Source organism: Cetorhinus maximus, chromosome 8, assembly GCF_964194155.1.
Source record: "Cetorhinus maximus chromosome 8, sCetMax3.hap1.1, whole genome shotgun sequence".
Classification (NCBI taxonomy): domain Eukaryota; kingdom Metazoa; phylum Chordata; class Chondrichthyes; order Lamniformes; family Cetorhinidae; genus Cetorhinus; species Cetorhinus maximus.
The window spans coordinates 118,102,967-118,126,331 of NC_135886.1; the positions used below are offsets into that span (position 1 = coordinate 118,102,967).

A 23,365-nucleotide genomic window follows, 5' to 3' on the forward strand; every position below is an offset into this window, starting at 1 on the left:
ATTCACTAATTGGTCATTACATTTTCTGTTAATGCATCCATTGTCCAGTTAGGCAGGGCTGCCTTCAATTTATTAATTCCTACCGACCCAGCAATCCTCCTACTACCAGCGCCCTGGGCGCTCTCTGCCTCCGTTTGCATCTCAAGTGATTGTGCAGTGCCCTCACCAATGTGCACCGAGATACTAGCCACCACTCTAATGCCCACCAATGTGCTGGTATCTGTGCTGGTACTTGCTCCAGGGAGCGGGCGTGATGCAAGTGCAAACGATGCATGGTGGTCCTCCGGTGTCAGGGGTGGCCCTTCAGGTCCAGAGAGCTAACACCTGCTGGTGAACCTAAAAGGGAGAAGAAGAACATGTCATTAGTTAAAGTCATCACACTGTCACTGTGCATGCCAGGCACCCTGGTGAGACAACAGAGATCTGCATCATGGTGCCCTTGCCTTCCAATGACCATTGCAGACTCCAGGTTCGAGGCTCACATCAATGAAAAGACTGCATTAGAATGGTTGTCACCTCTGTGCACTGCACTTTTACCTTTGTCTGGCATCCTTGCCTCTCCATGCCCAGTTGCACGTGGGGCATGCCGGCTCTCGAGCTCCAAGGCGTCTTGCTCATATCTCGAGAGGATTAGGAGGCTAGCGGGGCCTCCGCCGGTCCGTGATTTTTCTATATTGTTGTGGGCCGTCTTCTCCTGGAACAACAGAGGAGCATTGATTAATCCACTCTGTACCTGCAGCTCCACTGCAACCTGGCCAACCCCAGCTGAGGAGCACCTGGCAGGGCACATCCAAGTTGTGGCCCACAAGCCGCAAGGCACTCAGTCCAAGCAGCCAGGGCTCACCCCCTTGGCTAGCTCTAGTGTGATTGATAGTTGTCATTCAGACTCTAGCACCCCTGAGGTCCAAGGGGGGGATTGGCCAGACCTTAACACACCTGCACACTGACCCATGCCAACATGGTACTCACCCTTCCTGACCACAGCAGGTCACTGAAGCACTTCCAGCACTGCACCCAGAAGTGCCACACCATGTCACAGCTGCTGTCACCTCCTCTCATGTCCGCTTGGTGAGGTGCAGTGGCCTCCTCCCCCCATCCCTGGGGACAGGAGGACAGCGAGGCACTCATCAGAGAAGCAGGGGTCAAGTGCCCACCCAACCTGCCCTCCCGCCTGCTGTGTCCAGCTGCACTCGGGCCCATAGTGTCGGCTCAGAGGACGTCCTCCATGGCAGCGTTCCAGGGGTTGCCTGAGCTGCTTTTAAACGAGCCGCCATTGGACCGGGCGCCCAACAGGAACCCCCGCCCCCCCCGCTGAGCCCTTCCCGGCCAGTGCTGGGCCGTTTCAAGCTGGGCAGGCCTTAATTGGGCCTTAAATCACGCCTGTCTGACGAAGGGAAAATCCTGCCCTAGAAAGCAATGCTGGATCCCTGGACCCAGTTAAATGTGTGTGAAACAGGGGTTGCGGGGAGAGCATCACTGGCAAGGGCAAGAAGCAGGGTCACATGCAAGTGCAGGCAAATGGCTTTCAGCCACCACTCCGCCATAAAATTTAATCTCCTTAATTTTGCCCATCTTGAGACTGCCTCAGATTTTCTGCCATTGAAACTCTCGACCATGTCTTTGTTACCTCAAGATCTGACTACTCCAATGTTCTCTCCTTTCACCTCCCCTTCAGCTCATCCAAACATCTATTTCTGTATCCTAACGCACACCAGGTCCTGTTCAGTCATTAACCCTGTGCTTGCTGACATACATTGGCTCTTGCTTTCTCATTCTTGTTCTCAAATTCCCCCATGGCCTCACCCATTTTTATCTCTGTAACTTTCTCCGGCCTCACAATCCACCGAGATCTCTGCGCTCCTCCAATCATGGCCTCTTGCGCATCCCAATTATCATCGGTCCACCGATGGCAGCCATGTCTTCAGCTAACCTCTGAAATTCCCTCTCTAAACCTCTCTGCAGCTCTGACACTCTCTTCCTTTAAGATACACCTTAAAATCTACTTCTTTAACCAAGTTTTTAGTCACCTGTCATAATAATTCCTTCTGCAGTTGGGTGTTAAATTTTCTTCCTGTAATATGATTTAAAATGTTTCACAATGTTAAAAGCACTATATAAATGCAAGTTGTTGTTTTTGTGAAACCTTATTAGATGCAAATTGGCTGCTGTGTTTGCTTACATGACAGTGACTACATTTCAGAAGTAATTTTATGGCTGTGAAATACTTTGGGACATCCTGAGGATATGTTACAGCACTACATAAACTCTCTGTACCAAACTGTAGATGCTCATTAACACATTTGTTGCTAACTTTGCATTCCATTTCTTGAACTAAATGGTCTGTTTTGCTTTAAAATGTAAGTCATTGTCACAGAATCACAGAATTGTTACAGCACAGGAGGAAGCCTTTCAGCCCATTTTTTCTGCGCCAGCTCTCCATAGGAGCAATTTACCTAGTGCCACTCTCCCATCTTCTCCCCATAGCCCTGCACATTCTTCCTTTTCAGGTAACAATCCAATTCTCTCTTGAATGCCTCGACTGAAACTACCTCCACCACACCCCCAGGCAGTGTATTGCACATCCTAACCACTCGCTGCATGAAAAAGTTTTCCCTTATGTCTTAATTGCTTCTTTTCCAAATTACCTTAAATCTGTACCCTCTTGTTCAATAATATTTGATTAGTGGCGTCACAATCATTGGAACTGTAGTTATAATCCCACTTCAGTTTCCGTCTGCCATCCAGTTTTAGATTTGGCAAAAAATGGCTACACCATAGAGCTATAGGTGATAACCATGGAAGAAGTTGGAAACTTCTATTATGTTTTATTTATAGGCCAAATGGCCTCCTTTTGTGCTATATGATTCTATGATTCAATGTTTCTCATATGATTTGGTTAATCATAGTGTGAACTCCTAAGTGGCTTAAAGGAGCATGATTATAACCCTGTACTTAACCTAGTGGATTTCAATGCTGGGATTTATAAACCAACTGTGGTTCTAGTAGATTACCACAGGTTGAGCATGGTGATATAAAATTACACAGCATTTTTTCACTCACTTCTATTTATTAATGTTTTAAGCATCTTGTGAATACACACATTTGCTGTTAAGTAGCACTCAAATTCTGCAACATTTTTCTGCCAAACTGTTTTCTATTATACTTTTTCTATCATGTTGCTTCTGTCACTCTTAAGCTTAACAATTCATTTTTACCTACCTGAGCCCTTCAAGGTAGGTGATATTGTTGCTTTCTTTAACTTTAAGACCTCCCAATTGCATTTCCAAGACGTGTGGTGCTGTCTTTCATTATGGCATCATTTTTAGAAATACTGGAAGTAGTCTACAGCGCTAATCCTGACTAACTCCTCCCTTATGCGCTCTCGCAGTCAATGCCTTCCCTTCAGTGGCCAATTACCTCCCTCCCTCTCCTGTGAGCTCCAACTGACCTTCAACCTCACTGTTGCCACTCAGAGGTGGGCCATGATTATAGGGCCCCAGCATAGGAAATAGAGAATAAAATAAAGCTGAAAAAGGGGCGAATAAGACAGATGCCAGGTTAATCATACAAGTGAGAACCAGGCTGATATAGAAGTTCCAATGGAAAGTGAAAAAAGAAATAATAGAAGCAAAGGGAGAGTATGAGAAGAGACTGGCAGCTAACATAAAAGGGAATCCAAAAATCTTCTATAGATATTTTTTTTTATTCATATGCGGACATGGGCATTTAAGAATCAACCACATTGCTGAGAGTCTGGAGTGACATGTAGGCCAGACCAGGTAAGGACAGCAGATTTTCTTCCCTAAAGAACATTAGTGAACTAGATGGATTTTTACAACAATAGACAATGGTTTCATGGTCATCATTAGACTTTTATTCCAGATTTTTATTGAACTCAAATTCCGCCATCTGCCGTGGCAGGATTCAAACCAGGGTCTCCAGAGAATCACCTTGGGTCTCTGGATTATTAGTCTAGCGACAATACCACTACACCATCGCCTCCCCTGTAGTAAATAGTAAAAATGTAGTAAGAGGAGGAACAGGGCTGATTTGGAACTAAAAAGAGGATTTACACATGGAGACAGGGGAAATAGTTCACATACTAAATGAGTACTTTACATCTGACTCATGGCAGATTAAATTTAATGCAGAGAAGTATGAAGTGATATATTTTTGTAGGAAAAATGAGGAGAGGCAATACAAAATAAAGGGTACCATTCTAAAGTGGGTGCAGGAGCAAAGGAACGTGGGGGTGTATGTGCACAAATCTTTGAAGGTGGCAGGGCAGGTGCAGGAAATTATTAATAAAGCAAACAGGATCCTCAGCTTTATGAATAGAGGCAGAGAACACAAAAGAAAGTAAGTTATGGTGAGCCTTTATAAAAGGTTTTGCCTCAACTGGAGTGTTGTGTCCAATCCTGGGCTTTGCACTTTAGGAAGGATATGAAGGCATTAGAGAAGGTGCAGAAAAGGTTTTGTGGATTGTTCCAAGGCTGAGGAACATCAAGTAAGTGGGTGGATGGAGAAGCTGAAGAAGAGAAGATTTGATAGAGAGATTCAAAATCATGAGGGGTCTGGACAGCGTAGATAGGTAGACTGTGCCGAGAACCAGGGGACGCCAATTTAACGTTAATGGCAAAAGAACCAAGGGAGGCATGTGATTAGGATCTGGAATGTACTGCCTGAGAGTGAATCACAGAATCTTAATGGCACAGAAGGAGGCTATTTGGCCCATCACGTCTGCACCGGTTCTGCAAATGAGCATTATGACCGAGTGTCATTGCCCTGCCTTTACCCCATGCCCTTGCACATAGTTTGTATTCAAATAATCATCTAATATCCTCTTGAATGCCTCGATTGAACCTGCCTCCACCACACTTCCAAGCAGTGCATTCCAGACTTGAACCACTCGCTGTGTGAAAAAGATTTTTCTCATGTCACACTTGCTTCTTTAGGAAATCACTTTAAATCTGTGCCTTCTCGTTCTTGATCTTTTTACGAGTGGGAACAGCTTCTCCCTATCTACTCTATCCAGCCCCCTCAAGATTTTGAACATCTCTATCAAATCTCCTCTCAGCCTTCTTCCCTCCAGGGAGAACAATCCCAACCTCTCCAATCTGTCATCATAGCTGAAGTTTCTCATCCCTGGGACCATTCTTGTAAACCTTTTCTGCACTGTCTCCAATGTGTTCACATTCTTCCTATAATATGGTGCCCAGAACTGTACACAATATTCCAACAGAGGTCTAAAAAGTGTCTTATATAAATTCAGCATAACCTCCCTGCTCTTGTACTTTATGCCCCTATTAATAAAGCCCAAGATACTATATGCTTTATTAGTGTGGTGGGAACAGATTCAATCATGGCTTTCAAAAAGGAGTTGGATAATTATCTCAAGAGAAAAAAATTGCAGGACAAAAGGGGAAAGGGCAGATATGTGGGACTAACTGAGCCGCTCTTGCAGAGAGATGAGACCCATGAATATAACAGGCCAAATGACCTCCTTCTTTGATATAACCATTCTATGATTCTATGACCATCACTCTCGCGGAGTACCAATCTGTGTTTCTTCCTTACTGATTTCAAAAGCACTAAAATTGCTGAAGGACGTGAAGCTCCGTCCCAGAAATGACTGGGAACAAGGGCTTTTGACATTATATGCAGGGGAGAGCCAATTTCAACTTGAGGCAGATCTGCCCAACGCTGCTGGACTCCCCAGTGTGACTGCACCTCAAACATTGCAACCCGACCTCAGGCTGGTCCAGGGCTTGCTTGGTCATGGCAGGGAGCAAGGCTGGTTACAGTGAAGAAACTGGTTAAAGGGATTAGTAGTAGTGTAATTAATGATGCAGCTTGTCACTTTTAAAACTTCCTTGTCTCCGAATCAAGAGGTTGAGAGTTCAAATGCCATTTTAAAATTTGAGCTCATAATCCAGGATTATGCATCAATATAGTGCTCAGAGATTGCTGCACTGTCAGAGAAGAACAGCTTTGTAATTTTTAACTTTCAGGATCGGCATTAACATGGTCTGTAGACTTACTGGCTCATTACCACTGACATTGTCGTGGTTTTAGATCCCTTTTAACAAGCAAATTGGGGTACCATCACATACATAGGATCCGGGCTGCTGATTTAGGATTGAGCTGTTTAGAGCATCTGCTATGCAATTTACTTTTGGGGTTTTTCTCTCTCTCTCAAGTAAACCAGTGCTATAACATAAAAAATTTGTTTTAGAAATTATTATAAATATAAATATTACTCTGCTGGTGACCAATTCGATAACTAACTGATTATCCAGTCTCAGGTTCTAATTCTAAATCAATGTTGAGTTAACTGATTTCAATCAAATTTCTCAGAAATATGGAAGGGAGAATGAAGTTCTTGTTACTAACTTCTACCCAAAGTGAAAATGCATAAGTGTGTACAACAGATAAAGATAGTGTTTGGATTTGGTTCAACTACCTAGCATGAATGAAGCTCGCACATAAAGATCAGCTATTTGCATGAAATATCACAGGGCTATTGGCGTCTAGGGAATTGTGCCTGGCATAAATCAACTAACCCTAGCAACCAATCTTCATTTCTGAGCAATGAGAATATCTGAACATGAAGGTTATTCCAGCTAAGGTCTCGCCTACTTTCATCTGACACCTACCCAACCTTTCCAGCAGGATTCCTTTGGAGTAAACCTGGTTGATTTTATTTTTTATAACCAAGAGGTACTGATGTCAATCGTAGTATCCCAGCTGTTGTCTCAGCTAACTCACTGTAAACCAGGAACCAAATCAGCCTAGTCCATGTGGCTTGGTACTATACCAGGCACTGATTTTACCATGAGCCAACTGGGAGTACACATGAAGACACTTTGGGCTGCATATTACAGAGGTGGGGGGCAGACGACTGGCCCCCACCACCACCCACCAGAAGCAAAGTCAGCATGGAGCTGACTCGTTGAACACCAAACCGGCCCGCAGCCTTAACGCGGGACCTGCTGGCCAATCAGATTGGCTGGCAGCTCCAGCAGTCCTGGCAGCATCAAGAGCTCATTAGTGGGCACTGCTGGGGCTGCATGCAGGCACAAGAAGGAGGCACCATGGATCCCGCAGCAAGTCTTGGGGTATTGGGCGGGGGATTGGGCTGGTGGGTTTTGGCAAGCAGGCAGTCAGGAAGAAGGTGAGGTACTATCTTAGGGGGGGCTTCCCTCTGAAGGGCAGCCCCTGAATATTGTGCCTCCCTGCCTTCCCACCTTTTTAAAATGCTTTTTTTAAAAACTGGGCCTCCCGCTCCCACCCGACTGCCCACGCCAACCGTATTATTGCTTGGGCAGCGTATTATCGTGGTCAATTGGCTTGTTAACAGGCTCAATTGACCCTTGATTATTTACTTAAATATGGCGGGCAGGCTGCCAATTTTGGCATCCACCCACCTATCATGTTATGGGGTGCACTTGGGTGTAGGCTAGAAGGTGGTGGGGTTGGTGCCTGCCCTATTTTACACGCCCCGCTGTTCTAAACATGCCCAGCAGGGGTACCTAAAATCCAGCCCCTTGTAACAGCTGATCCTATTTCCAGTCATCAATACCTTGTTGAGGCAGCAAGTATCTATCTTTGATTTAGAATTAGAACGTGATTTTAAAAAAGAAATAATTAACAACTCGTACCTGTTACCTACATCTCTGCTTTACCCTGAGGCTCAGATATTCTGAGTACATTAATAAAGCGCAATCGTGACTTAAGTTGAGCTGTAATAATTATTAGCTATTCCTAACTAAATCAAGCTGACAATCATTAACCATTTAACAAAAAAACCTGCCAGAAAGAACACATTTTAATTACAGGGCAGAAATACATGACAGTTTCATGAATACAGTAATTTTGTAGAAAACTAAATCCTCTGCTATTACTCTTATCAGAAAAGCTCGATTACGCATAGCGGCATGAGCTGAATAACCAGATATTCATGTAGGAAAGCAAAGGTTTTCCAAGGATTTGGAACAACTTACACGCATTTGGAATTGCATAATACTTTACAACATTTCAATCACAGCCAAACATCCTCCATTAAGTTGTGCATTATTCAAGTTATTATTTGTCCTCTAAATGCATAACTTTCACCATGGGAATGCCCAGCTCCCCACTGCCAATATCAGCACTCACTTATGCCTTATCCACACCCAGAAAACCATGACCCACCATTTCTGTTCAAATTAAGCACCTGTTTGAGAAACAAGGGCACTGGCCTGTCAACCCAGCATAAGTAAATGCAAGACCCTCATTATTTACTTCCTCTAGTACCTTTCAGCATAACTACCAGCAAGCCATAGCCTGAAGTTACCATAGCCAGTAAAGTATGTAAGTTCACTAAAAAAAGCTTCTAAATCAAAAGAGATGCTTCACATTCATTGTAATGTAAAACTGGATGATTCCCAGCTTTCCGTTTTCCGGAGGGTCTTGCACCTTGTTGTCTGCCATGCTGACCCTGTAAAGAGGAAATGCTTTATATAATGAGTCCAACCTCTTCAAGGTTATGAGTATTGTGTGCTAGTTTGCTTGACCATTTCCCTTTCATAATGTATAAATTAGACAAGTAATTTAAATAGAAAGCATATTGTTTTCACTAAAGGCTCCGCATGGAAGGAATTGAGTTGCCAAAAATTGAATAATAGATGTTGCCACAGCTGGAGGTCCCTCCAACTTGCACTCTTGGTGTACTTTGGTATCAGAAATGATGATAAAGTGGGGTTTTTAGTATTAGCAATCAATGGGCCAAGGTCCTTAACTATCCTAAGGTTGGAAATTCCCAGCACCCCTGTGGCGGGTTCCCCTGCAGCGGGGCCAGCAAGCCACTGAAATCCCCATTCACATTGGCAGGACTGGAAGATGCTGCCGGCTTGAGGAGCTGGAAAATTCTGGCCTAAGATTCTGTCAGAATGAAAGATCCTACAATTGGTATCTCTCAAATAGACTGTTCCACTGGTTACAACCTGATTTAGTCATAGGAAATTTCCAGGAAATCAAACAATGCCAACAGGGAAGAAATAGCTTGTCGTTGATGGAAATATTTGGAAATTCCTCATGGATTTTCCCAATCAGCTGTCTTAAATTGATCAGAAGATCTATGTGGTATATCCAGGATTTCTGCCTAAATTATGCCAGAGGATTGGAAGAGCCCCCAAGAAAATTTATGGTGCATTTTCCCAGAACCTTAATGTTGACTTCCAAAGTACATTAGGTCACAAGAGATGCTCCTTCCTTTTCCTCTTTTAAATAGATCAAGAACACATATACCACAAACCTTTAAAATCTCCATTAACATCATTTGGTAATCACCTCAATTCAACCTGATTTTTGCCACACAAAAAAAAACTTCTATTTTTAGACATGAAAAGCAGGATAACCATAATGTCTTGCATTAATGTGTTCTATAACTTTAAAAACAAAATAGTACACTGGGTGACGCATTGAGCTAGACAGAAACCACACTTAAAACCCAGCCCAGAATGATGGAATGAAATATTCTCCTTTCTGTTGACTAAGAGGATTCAACGTGAAATGAGTGTGGGTAAAAATAAGTTTGGACAGTGTCATCCCAATTCCCAGTAAGCATGTCAGAAAACTGTTATCAATTTTGAGTAATTGTCAACAGTTAACTTGGCTCAGTGGTAATATTTTTGCTTCATTGTCAGAAGTTGTGAGTTGGAGGACCACTCTAGGCACTTGAGCGCAAAATCTGGGCTGACACTCGATTGCAGTAATAAAGGAATTCTGCATTATTAGAGGCAGAATCTTTTGGATGTGCAGTAACTGTAGCTTTAAGGAATGTAGTGACTATAGCTTTAAGACCTATTGTACTGTGTAGTGTCACGTGACAGCGTGAACTAATCAACCCTAAGCGCGGGAAACCTTAGGGGTGGAGTTTGTGTCTTGTTGTGGATCTTGATGGAAGCACGTTCTGCTGCTGAGGTCCTGTAAATAATGTTCACTGTTTCTTATGAGAAACCTGTCTGGAAAATCAAGTCCCTAACAGGATGTTAAACTGAAGTCCTGTCTGCCTGTTTGGAAGGATGTAAATGATCCCATGGCTTTATTTAATTAAGAGTGGGGAAGTTCTCCTGGTGTCCTGGCCAACATTTGTCTCTGCACCAAAAATCACCAAAAACAGATTAACTGGATTTATCTTCTTGCCTGTGGGCTCTTACTGTGAGAAAATTGGATGCTGTGTTTCCCTGCAGGGGTGAAATTTCAAAAAATCTATTAGCTACTACATATTGTGAGGCACCCTGAGGACCTGAAAGAATCTATGAAAAGGCAAGATTTTTCTTCTTTCCAAATTTGCAAACTTTCTCATTCCACAGAATGGATGGATTGGAAAGAAGAAAAATGTGACAGTGGCTTAATAGATAGTACCATTCTGAAGTTACGACTAAGGCATGTTGTAGGGACAGAGCTCTAGGAATTTTACTCTGCATCTAAATGATGCTTTCCTCTCTTTCCCTTGCCCATCAAGCCAAACCTCCCCTCAGACCACAACCACCAGCCCTACCACTCGAACCACATCATTGAGGCCATGCCTTTCTCCAATTCATCCCTTATCTCTTTTCATGCTGGCTTTGAACTCATCTTGCCTGTGACATCCACCTCCTGCTCTCTCAACCCTAACGCCACTAAAGTACTGACCACCCAACTTGTCTTCCTGGAAATCCTACAAACAGCAATTAGATAAATGCGCACGGTTTAGTGAAGTTGTATATTCAGATTGGAAACATTATTTAGTTATCATATGAAGATCTTTTAATATCTAAGATGATGAGAGTCCAGAATACAGAGCATCAGAACTATTACTTTCCATCTGTAATGCGTAAGGAAAATAAGACAGAACGCAAAAATTTTCCATCCAGAATATAGCTCTCCTCTTCTGCATTGAAAATCTTAAAAACAGATGTTGTTCTGTCAGAGAGACTAAAGGAAGTTGAAATAATTTGGTCAACCCAAATATTCATTTTGTTACTCCCAAATATTGTGCTTGTATTTGGTATGATTTAATGGGGCTTATAGATATAAGTCTTACTATGGCAGAAAACTAGAGGAAAATGTTTGATTTTCTTAATTAATCAGCTAACCAAATAAATAAAGCACCTTTAAATGAGGAATTTCTGACAGCCAATTTAATTAGCGAATAGTACTAATGAAGAATTAAAACAATCTTCCATTTTTCATTAAAAGATTAATTTTGCCTCATGTGGTCTCAGCTGGATGAGGATATGATGAGTAATGCCATAGGAACAACTTCTACACAATCACTCGGCTTTGGGATTCTTGAGATAAAAGTTCGTGTGCAGCATTAAATTGCTGCTCCACACTCAGTGAACATGCGTGATTAAGTTATCACTCCGAAATCTTTCTAGCCTTCCCACGATTAGTTTAACACCATTTATTAAGTCTGATATTCACCCATTTGGAATCGTAATCCTTTATTATAGAGTTCTAAAAGGGGATAATAATAGAAGCACTTCATTGAAGTAGGACTAGTCCCTGCATAAAAGGGTCGAAAATTATTCACTTTAGAGGAAAAAGGTTTATGGCACAGAGAAGGCCATTTTGACCATCTCTTTGCTAGACTTATCCAAAACTGATCCCTTTATACCCTGCTTTATTCTCCTGGCTTTGTATGGTTCTCTGATTTCAATTTTTCATCTAATTTTCCTTGAAAGGATCCAATAGTCCTGCTCCAACCACTGTCTATTGCAAAGCATTCCACGCTCCAGTGACCTTCTATGTAAAGCCACTTCTCTACACTTTTCTTCAACCTTCATGATCATTTTAAATCGATGCTGCCTTTGGAAAAAATTTATGATGGTTAAAGACATACAAAATATCACCAATGCAAACCCAGACCCTGCCACAAATAATACAATTTGTAGTTTGTGTTTTTGCATGATTTTTAATGTACCAATTTTGCATTCAGAGTCACTGGAAAAAAACATTTTCTGCTTCAGCTATGAAAGGTTAGATTCTCCCCTCACCATTTGATTTGAGAGGTGTTTTAAGAGCTAAGATCATGATTATAGGTTGCACTTTATCTACATAGTGATTGTTTCATCAAAGCTTGACATTCGTTTAAAATGTTGTTGGGTAAAGTGCATTCCAAGCACTTCAAACAGTAATGAAAGGACACAGGAAGACTACAAAAGTAAGAGATGGAGTAACAGAAATCTTATATAATATGTCATTTTTGTTCGAGCGTGCCACAAAATAATTAAAGGGACAGGGTGCTTTATTTTTGGCTATATGACCTGAAGTTCATGCTTGTAAAATGCAGGTGCTTCATTAACTGTCATACGAACTACAAGCCTCTCGGTATACAATTCGGAATCATCCCAGATTTGCACAAAGTGCGGTAGTGGGCGGGAAAATACTCATTTTACCCACCGGCCGCAATGGCGGGTTTTCGCGATGTATCATCCCATTCTGGCCTCATTAATTTTGCAGCCACAAGAAACACACCATCTCGCTGGCAGATGGCCTCCGATTTGCCCGCTGCTTCCTCTCGCAGGGTGCTATATTTAAACTGTAGCTGCGCACACACTTCTCAATGCTTGCCACCCAATTCTGCTCCATTGAAGGCATGGCCCGAAAAGCCAAGAGTGCAGCCCCCTGATTCAGTTTTCTGGGTGCTGTAGAGGCCCGCCACAAAGTCTTCTACCCCCACCCTGGCTGCATCAGTCTCACCAGTCTGACTTGGGAGGCGGTGGCAGAGGTGGTCAATGCTAATGCTGCACACAAGAAGTCAGCCATCCAGTGCCGAAAACAAATGAATGATCTCATCCATGCCGCCTGGGTAAGGCAACCATCTTATCACTCTAAACTCACACTCTCACAAGACCATCACAAATTCACTGGCATCTCAATCACTGCCAGCTCAAAGGACATCACCACTCAGTCTCTCTCACACACCCTCACATCTCCATCTGGCCTCATTTCCTCTGGAGATTGCCTCCTCAGCCAACACCATCAGAGGCCACTTGCACAGATCAATATGCCCCCCCACCCCCGGACACACCACCTTGGGATATCCTGTTCTCCAGGACAGCCCTGGCCCTGCAGCCTCTTCCCTTGCCTGAGGCCACTTCTCTTCCTTCCCCAAACAAGCCCTAGCCCTGTAGCCATTGAAAAGCCACCCCTGCCTTATGGTTGGTCTGGTAGGTAGAGTCCTACCCGTGAGGCCTCCTAAAAGCGATGTGGTGCTGCCTGTGAAACCTGGCACTGATGACTGCGAGTGCTGCCCGAAGCAAGGTAGGCAAACAAACCTCAAAGTCTCCAGCGATGTGTAGCTCGCCAGGTGCACATCGCTTCTGTACAGTTGTGAAACACAATGGCGTGCAATCACGCAGACATGCCCTGATGATCCAGCGTGGGGGGGGGATGATCCCAGCACACAGGGCTGATAATGAGACACTAAAGTATTGAATGTTGTGGTGGCGGGGAATCTGGCCCGCCACTGATGGGTGGAGTGGATGATCGCAAACTCTTTTCACAATGGCATGAGACTGATTTTTGGCCTTCTCGGCATATTGTCCCCAACCAACAACTCCCTCCCCCTCCCACCCCCCCCCCCCCCCCCCCCCCCCCCCTCTGCATTATGCCCCGACAACAAAAGGGCCGGAAAGCTCTGGCCTTAATGTGTAGTTTCCGTACAAGTGACAGCCTTCCATCTTGTAAAATGATCACTGTGGTGGTCAATATGGTTATACGTTTCCATATAGTTCTGCTTAAAAACCTTTCAAAGGGAATTTTTCATTGATTTTTGCCATCTGTTTATGGCAATATATTTGCATCCAGCTACTTGATTTTCCTCCCTCTTTTGAAAGTAAGATGCAGACATTAGAAAAGCAGCCAAGAGCTGATTTTATCAGAATACAATGCACAATTTTTTAAACTTGTACTACAAATTACCCATGGTCATTTGGCAATTGTAAGTATTTTTTTTTTATATACAATATGGCAATGGAATTGGGTGAGAGACTTCGCAAACTCATTTCGCAATAACATCTAGTGCCAGGACCACAAGCTACTTTATGTCATTTGACATAGCAATTTTCTGTGGTAAATGTTGACTGAAAAGTGTGATGCAAAATGGTGACAATAGCATGAAAGCTTTGTGAACAGCAAGTGTGCCCTATACAAGAATTAGAATAATGTATTGATAATGCCTCCTTATCCCTAGCTAGAATCTACCCTTAAGGTAAAAGAAATTGTGAACAAAGTGATCAAAATTGGAGAATGTCAAATTTCTGACAGCACAGTTTCTTTGTCCTGGATTCAGCTGCTTACAAATTCAATAATGATAAACAGCTCGGCTGGTAACACTCTTGACCGAGTCAGAAAACTGGAGACCAGGTCCCACTCCACCATCTGAGTACATGACCTGTGATTGACATAGCATTGCAGAACTGAGGAGTGTCACATTATGGGAAGTGTCACCCATTAAATGGGATATTAAACCAACATCCTGTCTGCTGCTTCTGGTGGTTCAAATGAATAACATAGCCAATTGGCAATATTCAAAGAGTAGGAAGTTATCCAAGTGCCTTGGCCAACATTTCTCTCAAATTTGATCTGAGTCTATTCAAATAATCTCAGATCCCATATTCTGGGTTATTTTCATTCCATAGTTTAAAAATAAACACTTTTATTGATGGTCACTATAAAGTCATATCTAAGACTGAACGCTAGTATTGGAGATATTGGCACATGAACACTTAGCCCTTTTTTTATGACATTCCTCTGTCCACTATTTCAATGGACATGTTAACACATTTAATATGATTGGACTAAGGCCAACAATGAGGGTAAAAGACAAGAATGTCACACAAATGTATTAAATGTTCATTTGCCAATATTATCAACAGTAATTCCTACCTATTGGCTGTAAAAAGAGAGCGATAGTGCTTGTGCTAAATTAATGTTTAATGTCCCATGTACACTTAATTAAATTAATATGTACTTACGTATCAAAGGTGGAAGTTGGCAGTAATATTTGCTAAACAGATAATCTAGTAGCAGGGTGTAAGCGATACTGAAGTCACGAATCTTGAGATCTAAGCAGAAAAATAAAATGCCTTGAGCAACATTTTTCAAAACATGCCTTCCATGCCTGCAGCTGTTACAGCTTGTAACAAAACAAACTTGTTTTTGAACATAGCATTTAGTGCACCTAGGTTTTGTAACGACTGAAAATAGTTATATAGATAATGATAAAGGACTTTGACTGATCAGGGCCACAGATGAATAAAATATAATTCAGACCTGTGAGGAAGTGGTCCCAGGGAAGGGACCCTCAGCAGCCCTGCCATGGGCCAGAATTATTTTGTGGGCCCAGGTGGAGCACTCCTTAAAATTTACTGGCCATTTTTTAAGCAACCAACTGTGATTCCTATAAGCACTGCTAGCTTCTCAGTGTCTGGTGCAAATCTGGTGAATATGCATGTTCCACCTATTTATGCATGAATTTTGCTTTTGAGGTCCTGATTTGCATATTTAAGCAGCCTTATGCCTGTGTCAGGCATGTGGGCAGCTCGTCCATTTACAGGCCCGCCTTATTACTCATCAGCTAGACATGAGGTGTCAAAGGAATGGCTGGGGCACCCTCTAATTTCAGCTGCAGGGTGCCCATTTTTCAGACGCAAAACAGGCAGTGGTGTGTCCAATTTCTCCCCCATTCAGTCTAATAAATTCCATCTGTTTGCAGACACGTATCATAGATGGTCCATCATATGGTAAGACTTCCTATTAAGCAAAAAAAGGACAACTGATCAGTGATCCCTGTTTGAAGTGAGCTGAGATACTTCACGGAAGGATGTTGATGCTGGCCTGGAGCCCAGAGCCCAGCTCACTCCTCTAACTGAAGGATATTTAATGGCAAGCAATGTCACTGAGATATGGTGGGGAGAGGAGATAATGAAAAGGTTTTTACAATGTTGATCCTCCGTTCTCAACATTAAGACTGTTGTTTAGAATTCCCATTGTTTAATCCACCTGATGGCACTTTGGTCATGCCGGGCTAATGCCAGTTTTCTGTTCGAAATCAGTCATGCACCTTTTAATTTGCTCTTTTATATGGATCACCAATGTTAAATAATAACAAAAACAGTAGCCTGATCATGCCAATGAAATGCATGAACCTCACTCAGTGTCTACAGTATCTTTTTAAGCAGTGCTCCACTAGAGTAGGCCTTACTTGGTGGATGGTATGTAACTAAATGCATGCTACGGTTTTTCTTTATTCAGGTTCAGCTTCTCAAGTCAATCGGATTGCACCAGAACTGAATATAACTGACAAGCAGTTGGTCATTGAAGTAAATGGAACAATCACAGTCACCTGCAGGTGAGGTTACATTATTTTTTTACCATAAGGTGGTACTTTTGGTTTATTTCTTCTCTCTTATCCACTTTCCCTCTTTACAGAGTATCAATTCTTCAAATTCACATTCCAGAGTTTCCATTGGTCATTCTACCGAATAGATTGAGTAATGCATCAAAACAGGTTAGGTCACCAGGTTGATAGTTTAATCATAATATCACTACTGGACAAGCCAGATTCCAGAGGGGAACCTGGCTTGATAGATCCTAACTTTTTTTTTAAACTGTGGAGGAAAGTTACTGAACAAATTCACAGGAGTCTGTTGATGAACTTTTAACACAAAGAGTAAAACATTTATTAATCAAGGAAAATGAACAGTATTACATTAGGCAAAAAGGTTGGAAAGATCTCAGTATAAACACAAGAAAATGATTCAAATATTCACTATTCCTTCATCCCATCTATAACATTACAGACATACAAATTCAGAAGGATGAAGCAATTTACCACATCTATCTTATACTCTAACATTCAGGTTAAGTATGCAGTACATATGAATTAACAGGCGAACTCTCCAAAGTAAATGACAGATATGACCCAAGCAGATTCCATGGATTCCTCAACAACCCATCCAGATGTTTGTCACACTAGGTGAGCCAACTAGTCTTAATGAAATTCTGGCTGAAGTTTTCCAGCCCACTCCTCCCCCCCTCCCACCCTCGGGGCTGATCCTCCCGTAGCAGAGCCCGCAAACCATTGAAATCTCCGTTCACATCAGCGGGACCGGAAGATCCCGTGAGCATGAGGGGCTAGAAAATTCCAGCCTCTGTCTCTCTCACAAGGGTTTCCAATCTCCATGTTTGAAAAACTCACTTTGGAAGTCTCTCCAAACATCGCTGCCACTCAGATGCCTTCATCAAGGATCCACCCCCAGGGCTTCAATCTCACCTTCCGAGGTTCCGTTCCCCTGGATCTCCTAGCACACTCAAGCTTCACCTTCTAAGCATACTTTCAGATCTTCAGCCGTGCCAAGCAGAACCACTGTTCCAAAAGGGTACGTTTTTCCTTACAGCCTGCAGCACTGAGTCACCAACCTTTGGCTGCCCTCTCAGATCTTCTGGACTTCTTTCAAGCCTGCTTCACTTCTAATCTGCTCCCCACAGCTCTTTCTTTAACTTGAAGGCTTTTTTTCTGCTCCTATCATTTATTTTGACTCAATGGGATCTATCTCTGATCCCTATCTTTCTCCTTGCCTAGGACCTTCTTCTGGTTTGAGACCTTCTCCCATCCCCCCTCCCCATCCTGCTCCTTGGGACACAAGCTCTGCAATGGCGCTCTGGTTCAGGTCACCTGACCTGCAGCTTCGCGCTGTTTCATGTCTTTACTTCCTTTTCTTCTGTGCATGTGCACAGGGCCGATTCCCAGCTGAAGAATGTGAAATCAACAAGCTGCGCATGTGCAACCATCTCCCGGCCAGCACATGCGCAGGAGGCCCGAGGAATGTAAAAGAAACCCAAACTGCGCATGTGCAGCCATTTCCCGAATGGCACATGCACAGAAAGCCCTAAGATCCAAATTCGACTGCCAATTCAAAACCAAGGTAAGCATCGGATTTCATTACAATAATGATTCATCTAATCATGCACCCTGATTGAATATGCTATACGTAGTGTGAGTGTGTGGGATGTCTTGTGGCGCAGTGGGTAGCATCCCTACCTCTGGCCCTGAAGCTCCGGGTCAAGTCCCACTTCGGCACTTGATGGCCATGGAAGATACATTCATAATGTGGCCAAACAGGTTGATTATCAACCTATACATCCTTCCAATACTCCTGATGGCAGATGTTAAACACAGCAGAACTTGCTGGCCAGCCATACTGCAGAAGGCAATGCCAAACCACTGCAGTACTTTGCCAAGCAGAGCCATGGACCAATCCAATGGAAGTTCATGGTCACCGATGCCCTCTTAGGGCATGGTACCTGAAGGAAGAGGAGGAGTGTGAGTTTATTCAACTACCACTGAAGCTTTACTGCCTCTTCTCTATGCATTGCCAAAGTAAATGCTTATACATTACTGTGGGTTCAGTCAATATGACAAAATTAATTAAAGCAAACTAGTTTTAAATACCAATACAAAAGCAAAATACCACAATTGCTAAAAATATGAAATAACAGAAACTTCTGGAAATACTAAGCAGGTGGAGAAAGAAACAGAATTAACAGGTGGAATTTGCTGCACTTAGTCCCTGTCAGAATGGTGGGACCATTTGCATGTTCAAAACCTGAATGATGAAGGAGCTTTGCCGAAGCTCTTTCCCAGAATTATCATCTTACCTCAGGTACCCTGACCAATCAGGGAGAGAGGGAAGCATAATGTGGTTTTTTTTGAGACTGTAGCAACCACAAGGGGGAGGAGACCTGGAAAGTCTACTCCCCGGTTCTCTCATTCTTACGTAGAGGTTCTTCTGTGTGATCTGAAGAGCTACACTGAGGTGAACTCTCTCAAGGCAGGAAGAGGAAAGTATCACTGACAATGCAGGCATGGAGGGAAGTGACTGAGGAAGTGAGCAACAGGAGTGTGGTCCCTCCAACCTGGAGAGAGTACACCAAGAGGATCCAGAACCTCACAGTGTCCCTCCACAAATGTTGTCCTTCCCTCCTCTCTACATAAGTCATTACAAACACTCACAACACACACCTCTTTGCTTTCTCTCCTTGCAGGGGAAGCACGAACATAACTTAAAGAGAGGCAGAGAACCTTGGGGAGTTGTAGTGTGGTGCTCCAGTGGCAGGCCCCTGACAGCCACTGGCAACGCATTCCCACATGCCTATTTTTTGGTGGTTCTTTTATCCACCGTTGCAGTTTTTACAATACCAGACTACTTCAAACTATTCCAAGCTATGTAAAACCATCAAATCCTTCACATGAAGTTCAGTGCCACCTACAGAGGAGCAACTAATCCTGGTCATAAAAACATTGCGAGAGGAAGAATCAACAAGGATACCTTATGTAATAACTAATAACCATTGGTATGCCTGCATATATTTATGGAACTAATACAAAAGTGTATAAAAATTAACATAAAAATAACAATAATGAGCATTGCAAAGTGAATAAATAAGACCTAGCCATAGGTAAAAGCAAGGAAACGTTTAAAGCATTCTCCTATATTATGCTTCTGTCGCTGTCCTCTAACCATTTTTGGTGAAAGACTGCAATCAAATAAGCACCTCCGCTGCACAGGAATATCAATCCAAATTTTATAAGTTACCTATGGATCTGAAGGTTCTGGGTTTAAAGAGTGCTACCAAGCTGTCTAAGATGGCACAAATACAATCAGGAACAAGAAAACATCACCAGGCCAAATATGTTTTTGGCAAAACAGCCCCACCTTAACTTTCCTAAGCCCATTGAATTTTGAACCTATTTATTGCGTTCACTTCAACTTGCTCTTCTAGTCTGTTTCTTTGCCATGCTCATTTTGAATGGAATACATTCCAGCTATTTGACAAAGGCATTTTGTCCCATTATGTTCCCTTCATCGATTCTACAAATGTAGATTCTATTGTGAACTTCTCCCACGCATTGTCTGCTGATTCTCTACTTTAATGAACATTAATTTCCTAATTTTTACTTGTGTTTCCTGTCTTTTGAGCCCATCATCACAGGGGAAAAAATTGTCTGAATTGATTTATCAATAAGCATGTGAACTTTAGTTGAATCATTTCAAAGTTTCATATTTCCCAAAAAGAGCAAGCCAAAATTCCTCACGCTTTCCCAAAGTCAGCTTGGTTACTCATCTCTTTTCCTTCTGCAAGGCAATAATGTCTTTCAGCAGATGCAGTTGAATGTGTTGTGAGTAAATCATTACTGTGCAAGTGTTCTACGTAATAGATGAATTGTCCAGCATTGAGCATTCTTTCATCACTTGCAAGTCAAATTATATGTTCCATGCCAACAATGCTCACTGAATTTCAAAATGGACTGTACAGTATTCAGGGAGATCCTGTCAAGCAATACTTTGCACAAAGATGTCTCTCAGAATGAAAAAGCAGCATTTAAAAATTAAAAGAAAGTCAATTCATTATTTGTGAGACTATGACTTTTATTTAAACTTTTTAACAACCTAAGCTACAATTTGAACCTAGCTTTAAAAAAAAACAGGGAAGGAATAGGGTTAAATAAACAGTGAACAGGGCTGGGACAGGGTGGGAAGACCTTAACATAACAGGGAGCAGGATGGGACAGATGAGATATCCTGAAAATAGGATGATTAACCACCCACATATGTGTAACCTGACTTGATTTAAACTTGTATCTTTTCAAACCAATAGAGCAAATACTTACCTGTGTACCACTGAACTTTTAATCAGAACCTCAGAACATTTCTAGCATAGTCATTTTACATGTCTGTTAAAACGACAGATTGACTACTTTACACATTATTTACCTATGTTTTACGCTGTTTCTAAAATAAAAGCAAACATATTTCTATCAGGTTCTAAGTATGCCATTTTGTTTCTAAAGTTAGTTCCACATCTGAGTAGAATCAAAAATATACTCTCGAAATGTATCTGGTTGCAATTGATGCTAATTTATACACTTGAATGGGGCTTTTCAATCAATAGAAAATATAGATCAAATGGAATAGTACAAAATTAGCCAAGCTGCTTTGAAGTCTATAGTCAAAAGTCCATAGGGGAACTGAGAATGCAATAATGAGCTCCAATGGCTTATGAACATCCAAATTCAGTGAATGCGTTTAAAAATTCTCACAGCATTTTATACTCTTCATAATAAATTATCTACCAGGAATGGTAGCACCATCAAAAAGTATGCTTAGTTGAATTTCCCAGTGTACCCAAAATACTGAAGATGCAACTGGAGCAATTCTTTGGCATCAACGTTGGAGAATGGGGTGGACACGGGTTGAACCTGAATTCTGTCTCATTTTCTTACAAGGTTGGAGGCAGGAGTGCACCTTCCTTATGCCTCCCTCACCATCAGTCAGGCAGGCGAAGGAAGTTCTTGAGCCACCTCTGGAATTCTGCCCCATTAACCCTTAAAAGGTATCATGGTATGGAATTCTGCCCCCGCTAACCCTTAAGAGTTATTGTGTGATGTTATATCATAAAGATCATGTCAGCCGAGAGCTGAAGCGAGCTCCAATTAGACCCCAGAAATGGATTATAGGAAGTGGGGTCTGGATCGCAGAAGTGGGGTTTCCCATGGTGATATTGGGGGTACCAATCATGGGATCGAGGAGAGGTATCCAATGGTGGACTAGGCCCCAGTTGCAGGGAGGATGATTCCATAGGGGTCCAAAAGATTCCAATCATGATGGTGGTGCGGGGGAGAGCATATTGAATTTCAATTGTGGCGCGGTGGGAGGCCCACGTTTGTCCAGGGTTCCAATGGTGTGAGTTGGATTGATCTCAGTGGTGGGAGTTTACTGGGTAGATTTTTGGGCCTTGAGGAAACACTTCTCTCCCCCTGTAAAGGCACTTACCTCATGGATTCAATGGAATAACTGTTAAAATTAAGGCACAAAGCCTCATTATAATATTTCAATGACTAACCCACTTTCGGACTGCAATCAGATTAGCTATCCTCTTCTTGCCTCAGTTAAAACTGGAAGTCAGACAGTTCAAAGTGAATTTGGTCCCTATTTCAGAGGAGAGCTCCTCCATACAATAGACTGTGCCTGCAGCTTTGGCTCTTTGATCCATAGCGTACCAGGGTGGGAGAGGGCGGAGAGGGAATTAAAGGAGGCATCACTAGACCCCTCCTCCAGTTAGCCGCCGGGAGGCTGCCTCCATCCATCTTCCAGACTTTGGCCTCAGCGAGAGGCCCATCTGGAAACAACTTCTGAAGACTGCCCTCGATAGACACTTTAATTGGCCTTAATGGCTACCTGACAGTGCAGGGCGGGTACTCGTTACCCACCCAGAAGCAGCCTAATTGAAAGTAGGCCGGAAACAGGAACATGCCAGCAGACTGGCACACCGACCGGTGACCCGAAATTGCTAGCACGCCTGACCCCAAACCCACCACCCTTGCAGCCCTAAGTGTTTATATTGGAAATTAAACTGTCTGGTATTGTCATGTGATAAATAAAGGCATTTTAAGTAAAAGCAGAGTACTCTTTATACTGGATCATAAATGTTCTTGAGTATATACTGTAAACTGTCTTCTAAAACTCAAGTGAATTGTGTTTTTCCTGTACTAAAATATTGGCCAGGATTTTCCAGTCCCGCCCACAGTGGGAATGGTCCTGGACTGGAAAATTTGGAGAGCAGCCAAAAGTCCATTGGAAAATCTCACCCGTGTAACCATAATTGCTTTAAACTTACTCAGTTTTTTCATAATTTGGTATTTTCTGAAGACCATTTTTTAAATCATTCTTATTCTACAAACTGTCTTTCTTACTTCTTTTGCTTATTCTTTCCTCCACATATAGGTAAAAGCCTGAGAATGAATAATCAGTGGAAAGCACTAATTGCATTAAAAAAATCATCCTTTACAATCTGAATATGGTCAAAGTTCTGCATACATTTTAAATAAGTATATCCTTAAACCAGACAGATTGTTATAAGTAGATAACATAAATGGAATGGAATGGGATGTCCAACATCGCTCAGGGAATTCACTGCAATGTAGAACATAGATTTATTGATTATTTTAATGACTTCCCTCATATTTCATTTTCTATATCACCAGTTGCCAAGGCATATAACTCACTTCACACAGCACATTTCTCCCTAGGTGGACAGTCTGTGTGTAGTGGAGCTGTTGTTAGTAAAAATGGGTACAATTTCCAATTGCTTGCAAAATTCCACTTTTTAGTCTATCAGGGGAAATGACTTTCCATAGTCTGGTGAGTTGAAAAACAAAGCTGCAGACTGTGTGTAACAGTCTGTGTTAATCCCAACATCTCCATTCCCTCATTGTTTCTTTGTTCGATTTATTTGTGCATCTGTCTTTTATAACCTGTTGAAAACTTTC

At 42.4% G+C, this 23,365-nt stretch overlaps 1 protein-coding gene across 1 annotated transcript in view; it reads left to right on the forward strand.

The window, feature by feature from the left end:
- kdrl (kinase insert domain receptor like) overlaps positions 1-23,365 on the forward strand; it is a 200,797-nt gene that overhangs the window by 17,351 nt on the left and 160,081 nt on the right. Inside the window, exon 2 of the mRNA XM_078547471.1 lies at positions 16,288-16,384. Coding sequence (XP_078403597.1) covers positions 16,288-16,384 — 97 coding nt within the window. The remainder of the gene's footprint in view (positions 1-16,287; positions 16,385-23,365) is intronic.